The following is a 27,687-nucleotide window of genomic DNA, read 5'->3' as shown; positions in this document are numbered from 1 at the left end:
GAGCAGGCAGGGACTGTAGCYGGCTGCTATCCCGGTGGATACAGGGCAGGAGAGGCGGCTCCTTGCGGAGCGACGCTGTCTCTGGGCAGAGCTGTGTTTGTCTTCACTGTCTGGCATTGAGAGACGTGCAAAGCACCAGACAGACCTTTGCTGTCCCCAAACGCACCTCCCGCTGCAGCCCGGGGGGAGCCTGCGGGGACCCAGCCATCCCGGCCGGCAGCCGGAGCCCAGGGCTCCACCGGGGCCGCTGGTGGGGATAAATCGCCCGTTTCCCCTCCCCACGAGCACAGGGCGCTGGGGACGTCCCCGCCACCGCCTGCCCGGAGCGGGCTCTCGGCTGGGCGATGGGCAGAGGCGGCCCCGCACGCGGGCACCGGGCACCGAGCCCTGCGAGCCGCTTCCAGGCGTCGCTGGCCGGAAATCTCCAAGCGCGACGGGAAGCGGCCGGCTGCGGAAGGGAAGCTCTTTCCCAAGAAACCCCTCTGCGAGGTGCCGCGGCACCGCTGCCCGGCCCGGGGCTGGCCCTCGGGCAGGAACCGGCCCCCGGCGGCGGGACGCTGCTCGCTGCGCTGCCTTCAGCRCCACGGCTTTGCATAGAGAAAGGTCGAACAGATCCGAAAGGCCCCAGCTCGGCCCGGAGCGGCGAGTTCCGCTGCCACCTCGCCCCGCTCTTAACCCAGAGACCATCTCCTTCCCTCTGCAGTTAGCGCCGGACGAAGCTGTCCGGGYGGGAACGCCCGGGACGGGGCTCCGGGGCAGCATCCCCGCCGGCCCCCACCTCCCCCCCCCCCCCGAGCAGGGGAGCCCCGGGGCGTTGGGCCACAGGCTGTTTTGCCCCGAAGGGACGCAGCGATGAAGGGCTGCTGCCGTCTCTGGGGCTCTGCGCCTCCAGGGCCCGGGGGGGCCGAGGCCGTGGCCAGCGTGGAGGGTCCCGCGCTCGCCAGCCGGTGCCCCGCGCYGCTGCGTGCCCCGGGCCGGTGCTGCCAGCGGCCTCGCGATGGCCTGCGGGCTCGGGGACACCCCCGGCTCAGCCGCGGCGTGACCCCACGTGGTTTGTAAGCCCCATCTCCTGCTGCTTTGGCCCCTGCAGAAGCCAGCTAAAAAAATACCAAGGCCCAGAGCTAGCCTAGAGGAGGCCAGAAGGAAAAAAAAAAAAAAAAAAAATCTGCAAATCCTAGGGGACGGACCTAATTCCTAGGTCCGTCATTACACCAGGAAAACCCTAAATTGCCATTTTCGCTTTTAATTCGCTGTGAGAATGCATGATACCGAGCGCATTTCGAGCAACATCAGTAGGAGACACGGTGGCTGCTGGGGACGTGCAGGCAGCGGCGCCGCGGCCGCGCACCAGGGCCACGTTCAGGGGAACGAGCCGGGGCCGAGGGAATCAGCGTCCCCAGCTGGGAGGGGGGCGACAGGGCCTATAAGGGCAAGCGAGGCCCCTTCCCCTAGTCAGGCAGCTCCTGGGGGGAGCCCTGGCRGGGCTGAGCTGGTGGCCACGTGCAGGGGCCGTCGCTCCCTGCAGTGAGGCTGCCTGGGGCGCCCCTGGCCCYGCGGCGTTCCCAGCCGAGCGCAGCCGCTGTCTGCGCTCGCGGGATTTATAAGGTGGGTGCTGCTGCCTCTGGGATTTGACCTCTCTTTGCTCTCGGTGCAGCCGCATCCGGCTCCACTGCCGGGTGGGAGCCCCCGCCGGGGAACGGTGAGGCRGTTTGTAAGGGCAGGCGGCCCTAGGGTTCAGCGATTTCCCCAATTTCTGATGATGCCACGTGCAGCAATGTCATAAAATAGCTTGCTACAAGCCTAAGGCCCCTGGTTGGTGGCCAGCCGGGACCCGGTGGTCCCTTCTGGATGCTGGCGTCCCCGCAGGGAGGCCGCGCTGCCTGGCGGGGGCCCCTCCAACGCGCTCGTGGCTCTGCAGTTTGTTCGCTGTGACTCGGCTAATAACCTGCAAATAGGTGCAAGCAGCCTGCGGCTTTAAACACATGCTTAACTACACGCCCTGAACTACGTGTGAGGTGTAAACCTTCTGGAGGCGCGAGGCTCTTGCAGCGAACAAACAGCCCCGAAGATCTTAGGGGAGGGGTGAACAAATGAGAACATACAGGGTTCTGAGTGGACGGATGACCGAGCTTTACATGTTTTGCACCAAACTGGCTCATGTATTACAAAAATGCCATGAAAAATGAAAGCTCTGTCTAATGCAGCAACGTTTCAAGGGTAACTTACCTCGAAATGCAAGCGGGAGAGCGGCGGGCCCCTGCCCTGCCCCCGGCTCTCCCCGGAGCGCYGCAGCCTGCCCCAGGCCGTCCGTGCGCTCCTCAGACCAAAACCRTGTCCGGGGCCGCCGCTGCCCTGCGGAGGGGCCGATCGCCTCCGAAGCGGTGCCTGGCGGCTCCCCCAGGCCCACGCGGCTGCTCCCGGCACCCTGACGCGGACCGGGGCGGGATCCGCTCTTTTTGAAAGGATAAAGTTCCTTCTGAGAGGGGGGCTGTATCGAGCAGGCCCTAATTCCAGGCAACCGGGGTCAGTGTGCAGCCATATTCCCCTTAACTTTTGGAAAAGCGGAATCGAGTTTACTCTTGCACAAATTCGCAGATGATGCCAAAGTGGGCTGGGATAGCCAGTACTTGCAGAGGAAGGGCTAGGGTTAAAAATCATTTTGATAAAAGAGAAAAATGGTCTAAAGTAACTGCAAGGCAATTCAGTGAGGAGAAGGATGAAGTAGAAAAGAAATTTTTATTCTCGTAGAAYAGAAAAATGAAGTGAAGAAACCAAAATAGGGAATAAGATGGCTGCCACAGAAAAGTCAATGCACTTATAAATGAGTGTAACAATTGGTCACTGACATAATGGTAACAATTTCTGTGGATTGCAAAATATGCAAGTTCCTGCTTATCTTGCTGAGAGACAACTAGTAAGTCTTATTTCCAAGTTTTGACAAATGTATTACACGTTTTCTTAAGTTTCAGTATAGTTGCTTTTTCAATAAAACAGTCCCAGCTTTCCTTCAGCTTAACTGCCTCAGAGTGATTTCATTAATTCTAGCTGCATCAATTAAYTGCATTGATTTTAACATATAAAATGGCTCCGACTGGACTCGCGAGTTGCCGGCGGAGGGCTGGGAAGGCCCGGGCTGCGCTGCCAGGGCTCCGCGGTGCTGCTGCCTCGGCGCAGGGCCGTGTTGCCCCTTTCCCACCCTGGTGCCTCCTCTCCCCCCCTTTGCACCCCCCCAGCAGCCTCGTAGGACCCCAAGGTGCTTCTCGCCGGTGGGTGGGCAATGATGGGGTCCCACGGATGCCTGGCTGGGGACCTTGTTCTGAAGAGCCTTTATTTGTGTGCAAAGCTTTTCTTTTTTTCTTTTTTCCCAGGGGAGGGGACGTGCCTGCTGCAAGGTCCCTGGTGTGGGTCACGCAGGGCACGGGGGAGCCCAGCGCGGGTGTCGGGTGCGTAGTCGCTCATGAGCATCGAGCCGGACTAGCTGCTGAGTGGGATAATGGAGCTTGGTTGAAACTTCTGGAAAGTTTAATTCTTGCTGCTGGTGAATTGATGTGCGTGGGATGAAGGGGAGGAAGCTCCGCAGCGTTTCTGTGGTGGGGGCATTCTGCTAGTCCAATGTCTCCAGGTGTTTAAGATCGTTTGCCTCTTCCTCTTTTTTGACAAATTATAGCTTTTGTGAAATAATCTTTCAGAGTCGTGAACCAGGTTTCTTTCCGTGACGCATGACTTGCAGAGCAATGAAAGGGACATCTATGGCCTTGCAGCGGTTTTCTGTTCCCTCCCTGGGGGAACCGAACTTGTGGTGTGTGTGCAAAGATGAATCTGAAATTTGCTTTGCACGACTGGTCTGCAACGTGCACTCGAAACCTGCTGTCCTTGCAAATGCTCCTGCCGGCTACCTGACCTGCCACAGTAACTTCTGCAGCTAGCGCAAAGTGACTGCGGCTAGAATTGGTACAGCCATCAGAGGATACCCTTTTCCAGTGTTCACCAGTTCAAGGAGTTGGGATACAAAGTGGAGTCATAACAGCTCTGTGCGGGGGCAAACAAGAACTTGGATCAGTATCGAGACAGGGTCCAAGTGTCCTTGGATTGTCGTCACCAAGGGACGACAGTCTCGTGTTGCCGTCGAGATTTCCACCCAGAAAGACTTTGCCCTGCCTGGCAAGCGGCAGGTGAGAACCGCTCTGCCTGTCGGCGAAATGAGCTGAYGTGATTCCCCCTCGCTTAGGGCACGACGTGAGGAGCAGTGCTGGAGACACCTGCGCCYGAGGGGTGCCGGAGGGGGACCAGGAGTGCAGCCCTCGCCCTGCTGGCACTGAGCCAGAACACGGTGCCTGGGGACCCCTGACACAGCAAGCAGGTAGGACCCCAAATTTTTTCTATTTTCTTTTCTTTTTTTTCCTTTTTTTTTGCCTCATTCATACAGTACTCGCTCTCCTGCTCTTTCCCAGCTCCTTTTTTCTTTTCAACTTCTAGTGATTGCAACTGGCCTACAAAGAAAGCCCCCTCAGTGCAGGGACTGGCTCTCCCATCTTGGGTTACTTTTCTTTTTGAACATCTCAGCAGCTGCTGACCTGCGGTCCAAGCGGCACGTTTCCACACGCAGCCCTCAGCTGCTCAGGACCAGCCTGCTGGGCTTGACTGCTCCCTAACATCTCCAGATTTTGGCAGTTCCCATGTAAAGGTATCCAACCACTGTTCAGATTTCAAGTGGGAACTGGTGATGCTGATGAGTGTATCCAYTCCAATTAAAGCCACCCTCAGCCCACAGTGCTATTCCAAAAAACGGTTAGTGATCCCTAGGATCCAGTTGCTTTCTACCTCTCGAAGCAGCCACCGCACAGAGCCTGCCGCGTGCTTCCCCCTCTTGCACTGCCCAACAATTAATGCTTGTACTTGCTTCCCTGGCGTTCTCCACCGCTTAACATGGGCAAAAACGTTGCTATGCTCTTTCCTACAAAAGCACTGCAGTATTTATAAGTTTATATAAGGAATCATGTAGATGCCTGCAAAGGCCCCACCATGTGATGCCTGTTGCTGAACTTCAGCCAGGCTTCAGGGATAGTCCTCACCATTGGGTAAAGTAACCGGGAGAGGACTCCAYGCTTCTCCTCTGGTGTTCGTCTGCACTCATCTCCAGCAACACATTGCTGTGTCGTCACCTGTGGTTCTGTTCTTCTTGAAGATCGGGGCAATTGGCAACCTTAGTGTCAGTGACTTTTAAACCCTGGCCCACTTATGGAAACCTCCTATCTCAGGTGGGTAGTCTCACAAACTGTTAGAAAAGAAAAGGTTAAGGGCACTTAGCAAGTTTAGCTTGAAGCCCTGTTCTTTCTTTCTAAAGGTTGTGCTCCTGAACTGCAGATAATTACCGCTGTTCTCTTCCCTTTTATGGCATCCTTTAGATCAGGCTGTAGAAACAACATGTAGGTGCTTTAAAGTTTAAAAATGAGTGTCTCTTGGTATGGTTGTGAGGTTAAAAAAATAACATCTTCATTATGATTAAACCAAAGCAGAGAAAATTGGAGGTGTTCACTTTCAGCTGGTGAGTCACTAGCAGGGCTGAGGACAGCACTTGGGGCCACGGTCTCAGTCTGGGGCAGTTAGGAGCAGTGATTTGACTCCAAAGTAGTGGRTTTTATTCAGATCAACTTCTGAAGAGTTTTGCCAGTTTATCGTATGTAAACCAGATGCTACAGTAATAGTCATTTCATCACTGTCATGCAGCATCTCAGGATGTAACCTGCCCACGTCCACATTAACACATTACTTCACAGGAAATCAGTATGATTAGTATGGACTGTGTCTGATCTTCATCCATTTTTGCTTCCTTCAGGGTGGAGGGAAATTTTGTTCCCTGCCTTCCACAGCAATGCCAAACCTTATCCCGTGACAGCGTTTTTCAACCTGGCAGTGAAGCATGTGGAGTCCCACCATATGCTCTACTGAGTTTTATGGGTGATACCTGGGAACTTTCCCTGGCTTAAACATCGGCTGGTTGCCATATAACACCTGAGACATCCATGAGATGCAGCTCTGCACAGAGGTGGTGATATGTGTGTTGCCCCAAGCTGTGGTGGCACTTGGTGCTGGAGGGTGTCCAGGGGTGCTGTGCATGTGCAGAGGGACAGTCCCTGCGAACAGGAGGTGCAAACCAGCCAGCCCCGGTGTGGCAGAGCCTTGCTGGTTGTCCCGCCGAGCAGCAGGCAGCAGAGGGCCGTGGTGCCCTGCCGGAGAGCTCAGTACCAGCCAGGCTGGGAGCAGCAGGGCTCAGCCCCACAGGCAGTCCTCGGAGGCAGCCAGGCGCTTGTGATGCTGTGTGTCGGGGCCTGGATGCAGGGACCATCCTTGCAGCAGGTCCAGCTTCTTTTGTTGGAGAGCCTCGAGGTGTCTCAGGCAGTGCTGGGTGCCAGGCAAAGATGCTCCTCTGCACCCAGCTAGCTCAGATTGTTGCTGCCATCCAGATGGAAGAGGTGAAGGGGTGGGGGGTAGACAAGGGCACCCCTTTTCTACCTACCTTCCTCCCTGCCTGGCAGAGAGGTTGCTGTCAGGCTAGCCAGACTGATTGTTAGCCCAGAGGGCCTCTTGCCAGCTTTGTGAGGTGGATTTTGACAGGTGGGGAAACTGAGGCACAGAGTAGGCCTGTGAGCTGGTGGGGGAGTCCCWGTGGAGCTGGCTTGCTGTCCTTCCTGGCAGTGCAGTGAAGCCACAGCTGAACCTGCTGAAGGGCTGCACTGGCCTGGACAACCCTCTGCAGGGTTTGGTGCCTCCTCCCTGCCTGTGGAACGGGCCAGGGAGCAGCTGGGTGCCTTGGCTGGCCAGGTCTCCTCCCTCCCCATGCAGGGATCACCTCTGGGCACAGCCCAGGGGGATGGAAAACAGGTCTGGTCTTGGAGCCTGGGGCTGTCTCAGAGCYGTTCCTGGGGGACTTTGCCCCAGCCACGCGCTGTCTATCCGATGGGAAGAGCGCCAATGCTGAACCACTTTCTTCCCCTTTTCCTTGAGCGGTGCTGCACCTTTTAAAGGCAGGGCTGCCGAGCTCAGGGCAAGGGCAGCTGGTTGCCTGCCCTGTGCCAGCTCCCCAGGAGCGGCTGCGGGGTTTTGGTGACGCCCTCGCTGCCCCGCACTAACAGCGGGCACACTGTGGCTACATCAGCGGCTCCGAACGGGGCTGGCGTCCGCCCTGCCAGGCAGAGCCGGAGCTTCTGGGAGCAGCTCCTGGTCTCCCCTGGGGGTGATAGCCTTGGTCATCAGCAGCCACGACACCTTGTCACGGGCAACACAGGACTGTGGGACAGGCCAGGAAAGGTGGAAAACAATTTCTGGGAGGCTTTGTGTTGCCAGAAGCTGTATTCCAGGTTCCCTCCRCCTCCCCTTTGCGCAGCTCCTTAGCTGTCAAGAGAAAGCCACTGGATTTGCAGTCTGGCAGAACTTCAGGGCCTCCGTAATTAATAACATCTGCATTTTGCTTCCTGGTGGGCCTGTATTTAAGAAAGCAGAAAAATCAAGTTTACACTTGCACAGACTTGCAGATGACAAAGCTAGGACAGGGCTGCTAGTGCTTGTGTAGGGAGGATTAGAATTTAGATCATTTTCTACTTTATCAAAATAATTTTAAATAACTTCAAGGCAATTCAATAAGGGGAAGGATGAAGTAATATGCTTAGAAAAGAAAAATTAAGTGAAGAAATCCCAAATGGGAAATGACTGTCATAGAAAAGTCAAGGTATTTATAAATGAATGTAAAAATCAGTCACCTACATTATGGTATAAATTTCTTTTATGGATTCCAAAATATCCAAATAACTGCATATTTTATTGAGACAACAAATAAGTCTTAATTCCAAGTTTTGATAATATTACACATTTTCTTAAGTTTTAATATAGCTGCTTTTTAAAATAAAACAGTCCAGACTTCTTCAAATTAATTGCTTCGAAGTGATTTCATTCTAGCTGTGTCAGTTAATTGCCTCACTTTAATGTTTAAAAAAAAAAAAAAAATTTCTCAGCAAATGACTCTCAAATCAGATGTCAATGTATTTTCCCAAATTGCCAGCAGAGGGCAGGAAACGATCAAATTATCTTGAAGGAAGTTACCCTATGGCTGGCCATCAGCACAGACCTTTCATCCAGTTCACAGATGACCTCTTTCACCAGAACAACAATATAAATTAGTGGCTATTTGTATTTCAGCATGTGTATTGTGTWTTGCTAAAGCCACCGTAATAGCATCTAGGCCACTCAGCCAAAGTACGCAGACCTTTTGGTGACAAAGAAGCTCCTAGAAACCTTCCCCACTTCAACCGGCTCCTGGACTGGACAGGAAAAAATGGTCAAAACAGGTCAGTCTCTGACACCACTGGCAGCACAGTCTACCAGTGTCCCCTCTCCGGCCTGCACATATGTCATTTTTATCTGGTACAAGACAAGAGGGAAAAGTTGGACAACGCCTACTTGTCTCTTGCAGATAAATAGCATAAACATTAGAGAGAACTCCAAAGTTAGCAGCCTTAGAGTCTGTCGGCCTCGACAGYATAGACTGATTCTCACTGGGTGAAATTTATCATTCTATTAAAGAAACACCCTTGCTTGCACTGAGCAAACATTATTTTAATGCAGAATTAAAAAACATCTACATTCCTCATAGTACCATAATTTGGATTTGCGTATCTTAAATGTTCAAATCCAGAAACCTAGTAGGACTGATGGGTAATGAAAATGTAATTAAATCTATAGTTGCCAAGAAGGGTGAAGAAAGTCTGTGTGATTTTTTACATATATTCTCTTTCCTAAGGAGAAAACAAGCACTGATTCTTTTCTGGTCAACACCAGAAACCATGTGAGTTCATGCCTCATCCAGACTCCCACCAGAGCCTGTTCCAGCTCTGTGAGATGCCATGCTATTTGCATACACAAGGAAGGAAATGTTTCATGGTTCAGTAGCAGAGAGAAGCTCTTTGAACTACCAAGAGAAAAACAGCGGGAGAGCGGAGTCCTGTAAGGAGATGCACTGTTTCGAGAAACTGCTCAGACAACAGACTTAGGATTCCAAATACATTCTTGAACTTTTATTTCTCCCCAAAGGTAAGCAGTTAATTAAAAACTCTAAAACCAAACCAAAAATATTACTTTCAGAAACAAACATGTGCACTTGCATGCTTGATTTACACCCAAAACTGCAATTTCAAATTTCAACAATAATGAATATGCTAATGATCCAATTAGGGTTGGCAGTGTGAGAAAACGCTTGCATTTGTAACCATGGCAAATGTATAACAAATAAATGCGTCTGTTCAGGTGTACGCAGTTTTGAGCAAATTGACCATGCCACATAGAAAAAGTGAAATGATGCTGAYGATTCTGAAACAGCAGGAGAGAAAAATCAGACTAGCAGGACAACTTAATGAAAACTGGCACTTCCCAACTGAGAATGCTGCAGCAGTATGCAATATTAAACTCTTCCATACCTAGATTAGACTTTGTAGACTCCCCTTCCCCATGCACACATGTAGTTCCTCAAAATAGTGATGCAAAAAACATTGCTTTTTGCTTCTGCTAGAATTCCAAAATTCTGCTCATGATTTCTTGAGAGTTAGGGACACTTCATGAATTTACACATAACAAAAGTAGCTGCTTCCTAAGACTTGAAGCCAAAGTGCTAACAGGGAGCAACCACCAATTACAGAAACCTAAATGCAACTGTTTTTAAGCAAAGAAAAAAATTGTGTTTAAAAAAAAAAAAGTATTTCAAAAGCAGTTCTGTACTGTAACATATAACACCTTCCCCCAAATCATGCCACAGTCAGTACTGTGGATTACACTACTTCAGTATAAAAAACAAAAACCACAGATCATAAACCCAGAAGTCTTTAAATTCCAAACCCACTACTTTTAAGAGGTGCTTCCTTATATGTGAAGCAACTGCTTTTTTGTCCAGGTACTTATCTATTTTGGATTCATAATGTGCAAAACCCATAAATTATAGATTTATTCCTGACAGATTCTCTTTCTAGTGCTGAAACAAATTCACAGTATAATCCATCAAGACTCTTCATGCTGTGAATGAGTATTAAAAAAAGGTAAAGTGCAATTCATCCTGTTTTGCAGTCATACAGTGAACTCCGTACTTCAGCAGACATTTACAGCATATTTCATAATAGGAAGACCCCACATTAAACAATGTCTTTAGTTCAAGGTGGGTGCTTCTGCTCTTTAATAGGCTGCATGAAACTTACTGTGCTGTAAAATCTGAAAAATTCTGGCTTCAGTCCAGCTTCTGACAGTGTTACGAGGGTCTCAGTCACTCACTAGTAATATCAAGAACAGTAGATCTTTTTGATATTTAAACACAGCACAAATCTGAAATCGGAAGGTTCATTCTGAATTCTCCAGCTTTTGTGCAGTCAGACTCTTGTTGTTACTTAAATCCAGTTGTTGATGCTCTACTGACAAACTCATTGTACTCCTTCCCCAGTTTGCTATAGCAGCTCTTGCTCATCATCTTCAGATCCTGAGGGTCCTTGTCGTACCTCTTCATACCATTTGTTTGTGAGGGTTTTCATCTGTATGCGCCCATGATGCAAGTCCTAAGGCAAAATAAAACCAGAACACTTGTTATTTAGCTACAATACTATTTGTGTGTCAGAGAGAACAAGAGAGAAAGACTAGTTTAGCACGTCTCACGAAATAATCTGGTCCCGGTCCTGAGCTTGCAAAACATTCTGGTTCTTACCAGGAAATATTTATCAAATGCTCAATCCATTTGTATTTATTTCCAGAGGTGATATTTTTGATGACAGATTTTTACTTGTTTTTCTAGACAGCCATGCTCTGTGAGTTTCAAAAATCACAATATTGTCTGTATGGCCCATCTTTGAATCTCACTCCCCTCTGCATGTCCCTGGAGACAGTGGGAAGCTTGTGGCCTGCTCTGGTGAGTCACATACTTATTTTTCTAGCCTTTGGCCGCAATCTGGATGGCAGCCTGTGTTTCTGACTAMCAAGTATGAATCCAATGCTTGCTCTCGTTTCTTGGTTCTTTTTGGTTTTGCAAAAAATCCTTTTGGCTTTTGTGTGAAAGTGCTGAAAGCATGTCCTGTAATTATTTTGGAAAGAAGCATGTTTGAGCAGGCCAGGAAGATGGAATGAGCACACTTTACACAAAATGATCAATTCCACAGCAGAAATGCTGAATTTTATGGTGAATTGGTAAAACACTGAATTCTGTGGCCAAGGAATCTCAGGTTTCTAAAGGCTTGGATTGAAAACAGCACAGCATTTACACCTCTCAGAACCCCTCAGCGTTAAGTTTTCTCCATGTTCAGCCAGGTGTCACTTCGTATTCGCAGCTTTTAAGTCTGTCTCCCAGKGAGGAAGTCTAGAAAGTGAAAGTTGCAATCCTAGTGCAAAATTCCAAGATAAAAGGTGCACACTGCAGAAAAATCACAGCTCCAGAATTCACAGGACCTCGTACAGCAAAAGGCAGCAACAGTTTGTGTGACAGCACTTTAAAAATTGCATGGCAGCAGCTTTTTCTAGTAAGTTTAGCTTTGGAAGCTCTATTAGGCACAATTTTAGATTTGATTGCCAAACTCTTGATATGGTCACGGTAGTCTGTAAGATTAAAGCTGAGTTCAGTAAACCCATACATGCTTTAAAGTTTAATTGTGGTAGCCCTGAAAGGTGCTCATTCAATTCAATCTGCAATTTCACAGTGCAGCTTTTCATTACAGATGCTCTACATATGCACAAGTAATATATTGCCTCACTGTTCCTAGTGTAGAAGCTACATGACCGCATTACAAGCCTTGAATGGTACAGAGTGAAATGACAACCAACTCTACCACACCATTTCTTCTCTTCAAGAAAAGCAGCAATACYTACTTCCTGTGTGAGTCGTCTGGTGAAGAAAGGATTCAAATACTTGGCATCAAACCACATAAACCCTTTGAGGTCCTGGCGTTTTATGTACTGGGCTTCATACTCCTCCTCTGTGAGTTCTGATAAATGTTCAGATTCTATGGTATTCCCCTAGAAAAAACACAAAAATATTGGAATAACTACTAGAAATATAGCACTTGTTCYCTTCAGTTTGCTTCAGCCCACTCTGCTCTCTCCCTTCTCACAAGTAATTCCCATGCTGCAACAAAATGGAAATTATCACCTCAGCCTACCAAGGCTTATGGCTGTATGAATCTTTCCAGTTGCTGATTCCCAGAGCCACTTCCCTTTTCACGCTGAAAGGTAAAAAGGCTTCAAATGTTCCTTATTTTGTACTGTTACCATTGCGGAGAGTGGAAATTTCTAGTGCATAGGTTTTCTCTTGTTAGCTGAACAATGAGTTTACCCAGCAAGCAATAACACTTCAATGCCATTGTCCAGGTRACTGCTGACTCTCACACTGAAAACAAGCCCGAATCAGAACATATCACCGTGTCCTTCCTGTGCACGCTTCCCTATATGGACAGTAGGCATAAGTTAATTCCAAGGACTGCAAAGGTCCTGAAACTCCATGCCAAAAGGAGCTGTTCTTCACACCCTGTAGAACAATACCCTGCCTGTATTGTTTGATGGTTTGGAGAAAAACAGACAAAGGTTCTAGGAGTCTTAACGCACTCCTGCCTTCAGCACATGAGGTTTCAGACTGGCTGTTAGTTTTCTGCAGTACTTCTGCTTAGCCAAGAACTGCTTTAAAATAAACCCCAGTCAGAGGGATGCTGTTACAACCTTCTCATGGCTTTTGCTTTGACTTTTTCAAAATAATTCCTCTCTGCCTTTGACAATTAATGCATGACTCACAATGTACTAGTTACTTTCCCTCTATATATGACTCAACCTATCCTGTATCATCTGCTCCATGCTTTTGCAGGGGTTACTTTAATTTCTACTGATCAATTTATAAATAAATTGATTTAGCATCATTCCCTTTGTCCCAAACAGTTACTTGTGTAAATACTAACTGAGCTCTGTCTTCACAGTTTTTTAAAATGACATCGCTTGGTTTTCTCCTACCATGCTCCCACTGCTTTCACTTTACTTTTTAGTAGAAAATAACCCTAAGTTTTTACTATGTAYTGGTCTTTTCTTTAAAAAGGTAAAGAAGTAACATCAAAAATCCACCRAATAAAAGAGAAACAAACCATCTTCTCTGTCTTGCTAAGATTAATGTCCTTCTTGTTCTTCCTGCGTGCTTTGGAGTCCTCAATGTCTATCAGTCTGATGAGGGGCATGGTTCCTCCTCCCAGCAGCAAAATTGTGAACAACACAATGATGATTGTTGTGGTCCCAATGAGCTGTCTCTTCTCTATTGGTTCCAAGCCCAAATGGAGGCTGAGGGCATAGGGAATTGCACCACGTAAACCTTATCAGAGAGAATAATAAATCAGTGAAGAGACAATCAACACCAACACTGGTCCTCAGCACCCTGTTAACTCACCGGGAGTCCTCTAATTTTAAAGATATTTACAGTCCTACACTATGCCCGTTTCTCTATCGTTTGGTCACCACCCTAAAATGAATCAGAACTTTTCAGATATTATGCTTTTCAAAACGTAACGTTGTTACATCTATAAAGAAATTAGCTGCTTTGCAGAAAAGCTGTAGTTGGAATCTATGCAATTGAGATGAGARTCTCTCTCTGGCACAAGGGGGAAAGAACATCTATCTATTGTATTTGGGCTTGAGAATGGTGCAAATGTTCAGCTGAGTTTTGCTCCACAGATGGAAAATGATTTCCTCTCAGCACAGCTCACACAGTGAAAAAGATGAAACATTTTAACAAGCCCTCCATACTTTGAGCTTTAACTTACCACTAAACCACATAATAAACATCATCTTGGGGGTGATTTTATGATCACGGAAGAAGTTGAGTAGGTAGGAAAGTGGAAAAATATTCACTGCTCTACCAAACAGAACAAGTACCTGAAAAACAAAAAGCAAAGAAAAAGGCTATTTGATGCATTACATTCATGCAGGCCCCAGCTGCATCTGGCTTGTGCAGAGTAAGGTGAATATATCCTTATCGTACACAAACCTCATACACAGGCATGCTGCTAAATCAACATAAATATATCTCTCAGCATAGGTCAATGTAGAATTTAATGTTTTAAGCATTTAATCTGCTTAACCGAAATTAAACCAGACTTGTCACTGACAGAGACCAGACACTGTTTTACTTATAACCAGTAAACAAAACACATTTCTAGGGAGACAAAGAATTACTTTGGGTGCAAGTTTTACTCGGTTCAGTCAGTTCAGCTCCTTTAATCACTCCCTTGGCACAGCAGCCAAGAGGCAAGAAGGTATTTGTATTGTCTCCCTATGGACCAGTCCCTCAGAGAAGAAGGCCAGAAGCCAAACAAAAAGCATGTAATTCAGTCCCTCAGACGTCCCTGGGTATGATTATAAAATATACCAAAACATCCAAGTAACACTAGCTGGGGGGGAGTATTAGTGATTTCATGGAAGCCAATTAACAAGCACAGTGAAAACTAACTCAGGAAGGCAAAATTCTTCACAACAACATTGCTTTGTAAACTCCACCACAAACAGACCTTGAAAAGGTAAATATCCTAGAACTAGTCAGCAGRATCCTTGTAGGGCTGTGTCATTTTCCTTTATGAATCACCCCCAAATTATTCTATTTGCATATGGCTGTGAGGCCAATGCTACATAGGAGGAAGTGTCACACCTTAGCTATATATTAGATAAGGAAGGTGGGTACATATGTGTAATGCAATGAGAGCAGTTCCCCATGCTGATACCACTAAACTAGGAATGGTAGAGAACAATTCTTCTCTTGAACCATGGACTAAAATGTGCTAAGTATATGTTCTTGTATGTGACTGGAAGTGGATTCACATTTCACTCTTTTCGCTCTACAAAAGGGAACATACTTTTCTCTTTAAATTAATATAATTGCAATAGAAATAGGTAACTCCCATGTGAAACAATCCAAAGTGTCATTACAAAAAGGTACATTGAAATATATGCCATACAGAATGAAAGAAGCAAGAGTAAGGCCCATCTCTGAAAAAGGTGAGCTGAAAGCAAAGCAATCATGTATGGACTAAATTTATTTATATTATTTATATGAACAAACTGCAAACATATATGAGAGAGASAGACTCAAAGCTGTAGTGCTGGAAGTGATGAAATAAAGCAGAGTTTGACATGAGTTTGCACTGTAGTTTCTACAAACCGCCCATTTATGMAAATCCTTCATATGAAGCTAAAGATACGTAAAAACTCAGAATTGTTTTCCAAGAAAATAAATAACTTYTGAAATTAAGTGATATTTACAATAATCTTAACATCCTTGGAGATTTCTCATATYCTAGTAGATCTAATAAGGTCAAAACAAACAAGGGTCTTTTCCTTATTTTTAATCTTATACACACAGGCTTCAAAATAATAGCACACTGGAATTCCTTAATGAATGCTGCTGTGTATGTACACCAAAGTGCTGAGAATAAGAAGAAAAGAATAATTTCATGCTATTTGTGGGAACTAACTATGTGTAATATACAAAAAGATTCCGTATTTTTCATAGMAATATAAAAGTATTTTCACAAAACTCTATAAAACACAACAAATATTCTGAAATATTTTAAGTGTGAGGATTTTTTACCCTGTGAATACCAAAAAGGTATCTAAACAAGTTTGGAAGGAAGTAAATACTTACTATGCACCAGATGACGAAGGACATTTCAAACTTGTGAGGAAAACTAAAAATTGACAGGCCAAGAAAAGCAAAAACACACGTTTCTGAAAAAGAAAAAACATTTTAAATAACCAATTCTATAAAACTGTTTCTATTCCTATAATAAATTAACACATATGCTACATAAAATATATATTTCCTCATTTTTGGATGCACAAAAGAAGCACAAGYGGCATTTTGCAAAAGGCCAGATTTTCCCACTCTCACTGTCAGTGGACAGCACCTTAGTCTGTATGTAGGAGGCTTTTTTCCAGCCATAAATTACTAATGAGTATGAACAAAGCCAGCAAAACCTTGTTCTAGAGACAGAGGAATTTTTTTGCTTCAAGAATATAGGACAAGCTGCAGAACACACTTAAGCTAAAGGACTGACTACTAATCATTTCAGTAGTTTTGAATCAGATTCTATATAAAACTGAAATGTCTGCAAATCTGCAATACTGCTACCAAAGAGCAAATGCTCCAGTAATCCAAACATTTCATTTCCTAAGTACCAAGCTATTACCATTAGAGAATCTCACAGTGATGATGTTTCATAAGACCATTGCACTGGTAGCTGTCCTAGCAAGCTAGATTCCTTATTATAAAGACAGTTACAGACAGGAAGGTTTTGGATAGACAGTAGTAAATAACCGAGTAACCGAGTTACCCAACTTTAACACTTATCACTCATGCTTTGGGTCCTGGTTACTTACATTTGCATGCTCAAAGTTGGCTGCAAATATATAAAAAAATTACATAGTAACTCCTTTACAGTGACTTGAATGAACATGTCTTTTTTAGCATTTGTAACACATAAGAGTAAAAGCCTGACGAGCTACTGGTGTTCAGACAAGTGGTTAAATTTAGCTTGCAGCAGTACCACTTCTTGTCCACACTTCAAATGCAAGCAACTTTTTGCAAAAAGTATGGAACACTTTTATGCCACACCCTAGAAAAATGAGGATATATTTGTAATACAGACTCATGTCATTTCTTTAGAAGTTTGCCTCATAAAAGGAAATGGAAAAGCTATGTGGCTCTAAGCTGCTTGTATCACTACTTCCAAAAATTTCTTCTCAATTTGTAAAGCTATTATTTTTTTCAAGAAGCTTTTTAATATCCAAAATCAGTTAAAACTATGGCTATATTCCATCTCCTACAACTAAAAATAGGCCAGAGGGAGAAAGGAGTCAGAGAGATCTATTTGGTTATCAATCTTGTGGCAAATCTTTGCAGGAGCCTGCAGGATGGGAGAGGGAGAAGATTGACTGTACGTTTTCTCCAGTATGGCAGGAAAGGTGACTTTTGACTGCCTTCCAGCCTCCATTACTAGGTAGCCTTCTGTTAAAGACATGTACCACTGACAAACAAATTGCTAGAGGAAAATTCACCCTTCTTGCTCCCACCAGAATCACCATTTCATGCAGACTGATTCTTAAACTATGAATATTAGACAAACACTAAACGTAGCACTTACCACACATAAAAGCAACAGTTCTCAGTGTCTGCTGCATTAAAATCTGTGTAACTGGGGACAGATTATGATGTGTATAGTGAGACATCACGATGCCAGAGAAGAGGATTGCCATGATACCTGTAGATACAATGTGGCAATCAACAAAAGAAGAATACCTTGTACTCTGCAAACATTATTTGTGTTTCTAACCCCTACCAACACAAAAGTTTTTGAAGAGATGAGTGARGTTTCTATTACCACTATTATTCATACCGGTCTCATTCCACTGGTCATGTAAATACTAGGAGGTCCAATATAGATCGTGTGCATGCTAGAATAAATCCCCTGTTACCTCACGTTTTCCCACAAAAGTGAGGGAAATAATCTGAAATCTTGAGTGGTTTTTTCCGCCTTTCATTCTCCTAACAAGATAGAGAGGTGAGATCAAAAGAGGAGTAAAACCAACCTGAGAATAATGGGGCTAGAAAACTATATCATTTAGTTCTCCCAGTAAAGTGTCAGTGGGACCTGCTCATCCACCGGGCCCAGTCACTCCACCAGGAGTTGAACGAAACCAGCAGGGCATTGGTGGGAATCCACTCCAGTATGGTGCATCAGCTCTAATATTGTAAAAAATTAAGAAAGAATAGCATATGCAGGTGTACTCCAATTTGCTATCAATTGGAGAATCCGAAAAGCTACTAAGACTTGAGATTTGAGGTAAAAATTACCTTGGTAGGGAGGGAGAGCCCAATATGTAGGGCTTGTAAGCAAAGCTACTGTGCAGGATGTGCCCCTTACAGCCAGCAGAAGGGGTCACTAAACCAGCTAGGATAGGTTATTACAGAGATTAGCCTCAGCCGTCAGCTATGGAAAAAGCCACCAAATCTACTGTTATAGAGTTTGGTGCCCTAACGACATGCTCAGCTTGGTAGAACAGCAGAACAGCTATCTCAGATTTCACTATATTCTTGTATCTTTGAGTTAGGAATTTTTCCATCTACCTTGCTGCTCACTTCTTGTATTTTTATGGGATGAATCTGAATTTTAACCTCTTTCTCTCACCCTTCAAGACATAYCACAGAAGCTCACTGTCAATTGTTCAGTGTTCATAAGGATCTGGATATCTCAAAGGAACTTTTAAACATTTCCAGGGCTGCTGCACAGACATACAGCTGAGAAGGCTGTCAYGTGAGATGATGGTTAGGACTGTGGAAGACTTTAACAGTTCACTTGAAGAAAAACTACACTATCCCTTGTGAGGAACTTGGGAAGTAACTGAACAAAAGCAACAATATAACCCAGAAGAAATCAATTGCAATGCAGATCATGGAGAGGACAAGATGACATTTGGGAGTATGCCTGCTTAGCCCAAAACAAAGGAAGTTTGAAAAACTAAAAGAGTTTGGCTAGAGCTACATGCCCAGGAGTGGCCCAGATGAACWTGACTGGAAGGATTAGACTAAAGATGAACTCGACTGAAAGGATTAGAATAAATAACTGAGGTACAGTCAAAAGAATCCTTTGTCTGAAACAGAGGGGTGATCTGACTAAGGTCATTTAAAGTTTGTATTTCTTGATAACTCATTCTTGAAGGCATTTGAGCAAATTAGAGAGCCTGTCTTTGCAAATAGAAAGACAAAGGACCCCTAACATCCTAAGAGTAACTAGGTAGGAATCTTACCATAAATTCTTGTTGGTTATATATCAAAATACAAGTATGTTGGTTGTATAGTGTAATGGCACTATAATTCTGTAATATTTTATAATTATTTTTAGATTCATAAGCAATATAAACTAGAAATAAAAAAGGCTATTTTCTGAGGCATTCATGTAATATACTGACAATTCTAGTATAATCTTCTTAAAGGCAAAATTCATTTTTATAACAACACAAATATTAAAACATATCAAGCTGCTTGCTCAAATTTCAGGTAACTTCCATTATCCTATATATGTGTTGGCCCATACAGGCAAACAGAATAGTTTTGGACGCAGGTGGGCAGAATGGAATGTTTGCGTTAGCATTATACATCCTGATTGTGTAACTACCATGATTACAAGCCACATCCTTATACATATAAAAAAATACAACTCTACTGACTTCAGTGGAGGTATGCTGATATATACTGCTACAGATTCCATTCCAAAATATCCATGTTAGTGCACATGCACATTTTAGAAAGTCTGATTTTATACCTGCAGATCATTTATAAGAAATCTAGTTCTGCTACTGTTTCTCAGAAACCAGTAACATTCTTAATATACAAACTTGTAGAGCAAATATATCTTTTAATGCACTAACCCCCCCACCCCAAATTGGATCCAAACAGATGCTTGAGCTATTTAAATTATGCTAATTGTTGCATCCTTTCCCATTTCCCTTTATGAACAACTGTGAAATGAGACAGGAAGCTGATTGCCTTCAAAAACCAATGAAATCAGTAGAGGTCAGAGATGAGCATCCAGCAGAACTGGACCCTGTCTTTGGACTTGATTCTACAAAATGACAGAAAAAAATCACCTCTAAGCCTCTTCTCCTGGCTTGCAGCAAAACTTCTACCTAGTATATAGAGATAATTACAAAACATCATGGTCTCAGTGAAACTTGTCCAGTGGCATGGAAGGATGGCCAGAAAAATGGCTACTGGGGAGTAGGCTGGATTTTATCTAAGCTAGCCCACATGTGGCCTAGCCCTACAGTGTGCAACTGCAGTTTTTCTTCTGTGTGAGGCAGAGGTAACTGGGGAGAATACTATTATTTACCTTGGCTATCTAATGCACATGAAAACCGCAATTAACTTTTGCATATTTCTGTCTTCACAAACATTAAGTAGAGAATGAGCGTTTCCCTAAAGTAAGGCAAGGTCAGAAGTAAAAGCACAGGTCAAATGAGAAAACATGTAAAAAAACCCAGGAGCCTTCTATTCATTTTGCTACTCACCTGACAGTGAGATACCTTCTGCGAGTCCATAAGGAAGATACGCAAAGATAATCATCATCCCAAACTCTAGAGAGGGTGTCTTCCTTAAATCAATGTGCTTTAGCACGTACATATGAAAATGTTATGGAAAATATAAGTGAAAAACATCCAAAGAAAAATTTAAATCTATACAATTCTATGATGAACCAGTCATTATGTTTAATGTACTTATCTAGTGAATAGCTGAAAAAGTCTACAAATTGATCTATGAATCAAGTGTGGAAAGATTAATAAATTCTTGTGAGGAGTGTTTGATTTTTGTAGAAGCTACTGCTGGTAGAAGTCCATCAGAATGGACAGACCTAAAGACAGAAGAGCTCTGTTACCGACATACCTATACAACACCGATGACAGCATGCCAAACTTTGTTTGCATCGAGAAGGGCCATTCCCTACACTTTCAGTCTTTGAAATCTCTGCTCTGATGGCCAGATAAGGATTCCTGTCCATAAAGAAGTGAACTGACTGCACCAAAACTATTGCAGAGAAACCACAGAGAGTCATTAAATAGTAAAGTCTTTTTTAAAAATAGGGGAGAGCTATGAAACAGCAACTTAGAAGTGAAATAACTCTCACCTCTGTTTCAACAGAAGTAACTTCCGTTTGATATTTAGCTGAGCTAAACTCACTGTATTTATGTTTGTACTCACAGGCGTGGACACTTGTCAAGGTTTGCAAATTCTGCTGCTTTGCATCTCATGCAGGGCACTGCAGCACAGCTGCCAAATACAAGGAAGACAACTTTGCCTCAGACATAAATATTTGCCACACTAAACATGCAAATAATCTCCTCTCTTCAGTCACTACACTTTTAGGTACTTTCAAATGGATAAGACATATCTGCAACAATATTAACAGTGAAGAAACACATTTACGTATTCCTTGAATCACATCCTTGACTCAACTCTTAAAATACTCCACCTACCATCTTTGTTAGAATTCAGAGGATTAGATGCCAGTGACACAGAAGTTCACATTCCTCCTGGGTCACGAACCAGCAAGCTTCAATCATATTTATCTGCTGGCAACTATTACAGATTTCCTTTGCTTCACTGAAATTTTGCATGCTTGTGGTAAATCTAATACTATGAGGCACAAATAACAATCATATATCAGAGCAAATAAACTGCTTTTCTGTTTGGCTTTATATCACTTAGATATCAGTGAAAGAATGATGAAAAACTCTCTCACTCTCTTGTTGAGATATATGGAGCAATTTAAAAGTTCAAGGAATCATTCTAAAGAACCAAGAGGGCAAACACGTCTGCATTTAACTGAATACCCTGTTGTTCTTACTTACAAACAAAGTGCTTAACAGTATGTTCCAGATCACCTGAATATCTGTTGCATAAGCCTAGCATAAAAAATTACCTACAGTGAATTCTCTGTTAACATTAAAGCAAGCTTTCAAAAGTAACAAAGGTATCTGACTTAAACAAACATCCTTCCTTATCTCAGTAGAGAAGCTTTTGGGTTGTTTAGCAACCAATTCATGCAAGCGGAAAGGCAAAAAGATATAACTCAACGTAAATCCAAATCAGCGGTATCTGTATTCAGCTGGCCGAATATGATACACAGGGACAAATGAGTGGGCTTTACTCAAAAGCCCATGGGAAAAACAGCTGATTTTTTTTTTTTGAGTGTTTTATATATGTGAAAGAAGAGCCATACACTTGGTACTAATGGATCAGTATTGACATGAAATTAACATATTGTGAATTTAGAAAACAATTGCCCTATTTGTAACATGGAATATGAGCTACTGCACAGCATTTCAGACTAATTATGTTCATACATCTATGTGCACTAACATAAAAACAAAATGAGCATGAGAAAATGCTCAGCCAACACAATGATCTCTAATAAGAAATAACCCCTATGAAACACTGGAGAATGTGGGAACAAAAAAAACTATTAGAACATTAGAATTCACCAATTTATATGTGTACCACATTACCAAAATTAAAAAAGGATATTAATGCAGAAATAAGGCCAGTAAGTGTGCCAAGTGCTGCAGAGCCAAAGAACATCTTAAGAAAGTATCCCAGTGCCTGCAGAAAGGTTTGCCATCCACTTACATCTGACATATTTTCTCTTGTCAAACCTTCTGCTGTGCTGGAAATGATTAAAAAATAAATAAAAAGAAACGGTTATAAATTCTAAGCCTGGATACAAGCCAAATACCTTTTGAGAGAGAAAAGGAAGGACTTCCATTTCTTTGTTGCTGCCACTCTTAAAAGGCTTTTACTGAAATATATAACAAGGGGAATGTCAGATGATATTAATCAAATCTTGTGTAATCCTCAAAGGGAAACCTAATTCTGTTCAAAATCTGGAAACCCAGCATTGCTCTTCTGAAGAAACCTCACAATGGTGAAAATAGGCTATGATAATGCCCAGTATTACAAAACAATTTTCAAACTTTCAAAAAGGAAAAGAAAGCACATTCTGCAGTGGGGAAAAGTCAGCCCAAGAAAAAGTAAAGAGAGAGGTCATGTGATCCTTACAGAACAAACAAACAGGAAGACCTTTCTCCAAATATTTAGGTGTGGATAAGAAAGAGGAAGGTCACTGGAGAAAACCAAAGATGATCTGAAGAGGAAAGGGGAAATTGTTCGTGGTCTTCCATAAAAGGACCTATATTACTTAAACAAACAGTTCCTTGAAAAATGACTCTGTAACTCCACTACCTTCTTACTCACTAGCTCTGCTCCTTGTAAATATTCATAGTGACATCTGTTGACTTCAGTAAGAACATGAAGATATGGCTGCATTTTTTCCACTCTTTCAGCCCCAAAGAATTATCATGGGTAAAGGATAAGGATACTGGCTGCTTTCTTCCTTGTAGTAGCCTCAACATAAATATTTAACTAAGTTCCTACTGCATAGATGTCAATGTATCCCCCAAAACTGAAGTGTGATTCTAGATATAAGCCAACGATGCAGGAACAACACCTGCTTATTTGGCTAGGAAAATATTTTTGTGCGAGCTTGAAAGGACCATCTTGGTTTTCAGTTGTCAGGACACTCAGATGGAAAGAGAGCTGATAAACTCATGGACTTACAAAGCAACCAATTCCAGCCTCRCGTCAGTAAGATGAGGCACTGAGGAAGTTGCAAAAAGACAGTTATTTACCGTCTCCTGCCTATGCAGTTTATGTTAGAAAAGAGTGGACTGCTTCTAACAAAGAAGGATCAGTACCAAAACTCAGCTTTAAGCCAGAAGCACATGATTTGTTGCAACTGGAGATGGAAGAAATATTGTATATTTGAATAACTGTAATTAACAGAAAAGATTGTTGTTGCAGTGTTTCATAAACATGTGTAGTTCAAATGCACTTACTTAGTCAAGACGATAGAAACTGCATCATTGAGAATGCTTTCTCCAAAAACCAACATGTTGAGTACTGGATCCACATTGAGGGCATTGAAAATGGCAATAGTAGCCACCGGGTCAACTGCAGATATTAAAGAGCCGAATGCAAAACTAGGAGAACACAAAACAAAACAGAAAACTAGAGGACAGAAAAATATGCACCTAATAAATTTACAAATATACATTAACACATTAACAACTAGTAACACAGAGGTTATATGTTATAGAGTTCATACATATTAGTGGAAAGTTCTGTTCTCTTCCTACTCATAAGAACTTCAGGTGACAAATGGGATTTTTTTTTTAATTTACTGATATATCAAAGAGAAAAGTTGTTGCCCAGGTGTGAAAGTAGTTTGAGAAATATTTATCTCCCAACTCTCAACAGTAGTACTAATGTCTTGCTACAACTAAATAAGAAAAACAAACAACTTTACAGACACAGTCTAAACCATGTATCATACATGCATAGTGTCACCTGTTCAGGAGTACTAAAGTGTATCATCTAAATGAAACTGTTAAAATTTCATTACTCTGGAATCCAAAGATAGACAATACAGAAGCAATGGGACTTCTCTGCTGCATAAAGTCAAATGCTGGAACCAAGCAATGAAGATTTTTGCTGTTCATGCATGTTTTACTTATTACGTTTCTTGCTTGTCACCCAAATTATTTATGAATTTTAACAGAAAAACACTGTACTTGGCTATACAGTAAACAAACAAAAACCCCAAATAAATTTTTATTGTTATCAGGAACAAATGTGTATTTCACTGTAGACTGGTGTACTTCTAGAATACTGATTAGATACTTAGCAAAGTTCTTGAAAAATTTACATTATTGATACTGAAAAATTATTTCTGTCTTTTAAGAGAAGGTCTGGATACACAAGTCATCCCTTTATGATATATTTCAGTAATTCCAATTAATTAAAGCTAACATTTTAACTTTAAGGCTAGTTAAAAAAACAAGTACATTTACATTCTGGAAAAATCACTTAGCACAGAATACTATTTGGTAGTAAGGCTGTCATAATAGGGCTCAGAAGTGTCAGATCCATTTAATAGTTTCATATACCATGTTGAATCTAAGCAATTCAAACAATAACCAGAACAGCTGGCCAACTACAGTGCATATCCCATCTACAGTGTTATCTTGATGAGTGCTTCATGTGATATACACCGCACCATTTCACCAAGAACTTACCTGTCTGTCATGTTGAGTTTATAAATTACATCAGCCTGAAAGAATAGGCAAAACATAAATTACAAGCAGCTATGTGTTTCCTCCATTTTTTAAAAATTTACACCAAATCTAAGTCCATTGTGATAAAAAAATCATAACARCAGCTTTAGTATACATTGCCCTCTAACAATGATCTGTTACAATTCTGGTCACCAGATTCAGGAAAGACCAGGTGGAACAGATGCAGATGAGCAGAGTAACTAAGGCATTCAAAGGAATGGAAATCTGGAAGGGGCAAATAGGAAAGCAGGGATTGTTTGGCCTAACAAAGCGATGTCTACGAGAAGATATGATTATCTGTGCCTATAACTAATCAAAGGGGAAACGCCAAAGAAGAGACCTCTATGCTACAGAAAACTGTTGGCATAAGAACAAGTAAGTTTAATAGTGGGAATTTGAATATGGCTTTTAACCCTTAAAGAAGTGAACTTCTGGAACAGCCTTCTGATTGAAAGATCAGGGAATTAAAAATGAAAAATTCAATTCAAGCCTTAACTGCTTTTAACATGGAAAGTGATGCATCCATGGAGGAGTTATATAACATTGCCGCTATGACAGCAGAGAACTGGACTTGGTGACCCAGGAACTCACTTTCACTATGTTTGTCTGCTTGGACTTTCAAAGGACAGTGGACTTCAAAGGACAAGCTGGATACACATATGTGCTTCAAAGCAGTTTTTCTTACCTGGCCCAGAAAATAAATTCCTCCACCTACAATGAAAGCCGATATTGCTGTGCCAAATACAGAAAATAGAGTGATGGAACCTATGTTCTGAAAAAAATTACCCTGGAATACAATAATAAAATAAATTAGTCAAAACAAACCGGGGGAGGAGTCGTGTGTCAGTTCTGCATCTGTACAGTTCTATCTAAATTAGATTCTGATCCACAACTGGGCTTCAGAGATAATTAAACCTTAGTTTGGTTCCAGGTATCCCAGAATGTATATCCATACCATCTGCCTAAAGAGATTGCTCCTTTGAGGACAACAGTGTGCATGTACATGAATAAAAGCAAAGCTGGCAGGCCTAGCTTGTTCTTCTTACCAGTTTGATCCTCTAAAAACAAGCTTTAGCTCAAAATCTTCATCCTTTTGCTATTTTGTTCTGTCCTCTTAAGGTTAAAAATCTAGGAATCCTTTATGTGCAATACGTTCTAAACTAACACACTTTTAAGTCGGCACTTTACAAGAATTTCTATCCGTGATTTTACTTCATTACAAATAGCTTATTTTTCTACTAGTAATTAAAAACAGATTAAACTAATCCCTTTCCTGACCTGCTTAGGTAGTATCTAATTCTCATTTAGCCTAGTAGGATTAATAAGATTTTCTACACACTGATAGTACTAGCCCTGGCTGATAATAATCTTGGAATCAAAAGTTCACTCAGATTTCAGGTACTATTCTAAGCCTGAGAACCTGAAAGTACTCTCCTATGTGTTGCAATCAGAAAATCCAGCTCTGTTTTCATTCCAAAAATGTGTGTTTGAATGCAATGTTTATTTTCTTATATGAAGACTGTACTGAGATACACTCTTTCCTCTAAAGAGTGTATGCCCGTAAAATGTGACTGATTTTCCTTAGCTAAGCTAAGTGTAAAGTAAAAGTATGAAATGGAAGTATGGCCACTGCAGCAGCTTATAAGGAAAAATAAAAAATATTTTAGTTTTTACCTCAGGCCGCTCTTTCTGGTATTGTGAGCATCATGCAAAAAGTGGCAGCAAAGCCCTCTGGCACCCAGGACAGGATGTCAGTTTGGTACCCTAACAACAAACCAATCCTCGGACAAACCGGGTGGATATTCACAAGCACTCAGACATACTTCCCACCTGAGAGAACTGCAAATTAGTCCATTTATTGCATACAGAGTATGTCAAAAAGGCTTGTAAGCATCCCGGTTGCTAACCCATTTCTTAGGTTGTGATTTCACAAGAAAAAGTCGTCAGTGACAACACCAATTTACAGTACGATTCCCTCCCATTGCTCATTCCCTCTCCTGCAGCACAGCTCAAATGAAAAGGCCTCATACAGAGAGGACCAAAACTGCTTCAGCCAGGACTACCACTGCAAGAAATGTCCATGGAACCACAGCCTCCCAGGCAAAAGGTGAAATTCCTTGGAAACATTATCACCTTGCCCCTTCTTTAGACACAGAGAGACCCCACCTTTCCCACGTGCGCGCCTGCTCCTTCCCATTTTGCCTCCTTCACATCACCCCTTGTGCAGCTCTGCTGAGGTGACAAACCTCTCGGACCAAGGAAAATAACCTCTGCTGCAGTACTTACAACCTTGCCAGCCCTTAGTTAACAGTAACAAGCTACATTATTTGCATTCTGGATTAAAGAGGCTAAATTTCATTTTCAATTCCATGACTATGAATTTAGTGCAATTATTCTAAATTTCATTAGAATAACTGAAAGCAGAATCTGTTTCAAACAAAACCTCAACATGTAAAATGAGTGTATTGCAAGGGCTAACCTTGTGCAACGAATATCCAGATTCAAATATAATAGGTGGAAGCAAAAGCAGAAAAAACATATTTGGGCGAAACATTTCTTCCTCCTGCAAAACAAAAACGAAGTAAAATTTCAAGGATATCATGAAAACTGAAATAATATCAAACCTTCCCAAGGAAAAAATTTTTTTTAAAAAACAAAATACGTTGTAAAATGAAAATTACATCAATATTTCTCACTTTTTACCACAAAATAAAAGATTGCAGAATAGTAAACCACTTTGCGGCTATTTTTTCAATTCCTTTTTTATTCAGTGATAGAAAACCAAGTGTTACTTATTTTAAATTACTGTTCCCAAATAAGCTGCACAGAAAACAGATTTTTTCTGGCAAAGGAAAAGTGTTCCTGTTTCCTTACAAAAAGTATTCCCATTTTATTGCACGCTCTCAAAACCTATAAGGATGGTCA

General features: G+C 42.7%; 1 protein-coding gene and 1 long non-coding RNA gene across 5 annotated transcripts in view; one reads left to right on the top strand and one right to left on the bottom strand.

Moving 5' to 3' along the window:
- Positions 1 to 4,280: 4,280 nt before the first annotated feature.
- Positions 4,281 to 9,730, top strand: LOC112963766. The gene is made up of 3 exons (XR_003252722.1): positions 4,281 to 4,360; positions 8,194 to 8,342; positions 8,795 to 9,730. It is a non-coding gene; the product is annotated as an uncharacterized LOC112963766 (long non-coding RNA).
- SLC9A8 (solute carrier family 9 member A8) overlaps positions 4,358 to 27,687 on the bottom strand; it is a 38,261-nt gene continuing 14,931 nt past the window's right edge. For 2 of the 4 annotated variants that reach the window (XM_026060875.1, XM_026061044.1), the window contains 12 exons: positions 27,242 to 27,325; positions 25,448 to 25,549; positions 24,724 to 24,758; positions 23,485 to 23,628; positions 22,118 to 22,256; positions 20,104 to 20,209; positions 17,181 to 17,297; positions 15,683 to 15,765; positions 13,809 to 13,920; positions 13,140 to 13,360; positions 11,884 to 12,030; positions 9,041 to 10,586 (listed from right to left, as the gene is read on the bottom strand). In XM_026060875.1, the coding sequence (XP_025916660.1) occupies positions 10,479 to 10,586; positions 11,884 to 12,030; positions 13,140 to 13,360; positions 13,809 to 13,920; positions 15,683 to 15,765; positions 17,181 to 17,297; positions 20,104 to 20,209; positions 22,118 to 22,256; positions 23,485 to 23,628; positions 24,724 to 24,758; positions 25,448 to 25,549; positions 27,242 to 27,325 (1,398 nt within the window). In that variant the 3' untranslated portion in view covers positions 9,041 to 10,478. Of the gene's footprint in view, positions 7,482 to 8,260; positions 8,416 to 9,040; positions 10,587 to 11,883; positions 12,031 to 13,139; positions 13,361 to 13,808; positions 13,921 to 15,682; positions 15,766 to 17,180; positions 17,298 to 20,103; positions 20,210 to 22,117; positions 22,257 to 23,484; positions 23,629 to 24,723; positions 24,759 to 25,447; positions 25,550 to 27,241; positions 27,326 to 27,687 lie in introns of those variants that run through there. The other 2 variants (XR_003252691.1, XR_003252688.1) reach the window with 2 other exon arrangements.

Source organism: Apteryx rowi, unplaced genomic scaffold (assembly GCF_003343035.1).
Source record: "Apteryx rowi isolate R43461 unplaced genomic scaffold, aptRow1 scaffold_0, whole genome shotgun sequence".
NCBI lineage: Eukaryota > Metazoa > Chordata > Aves > Apterygiformes > Apterygidae > Apteryx > Apteryx rowi.
This window is presented reverse-complemented; position numbering and strand designations above follow the sequence as displayed.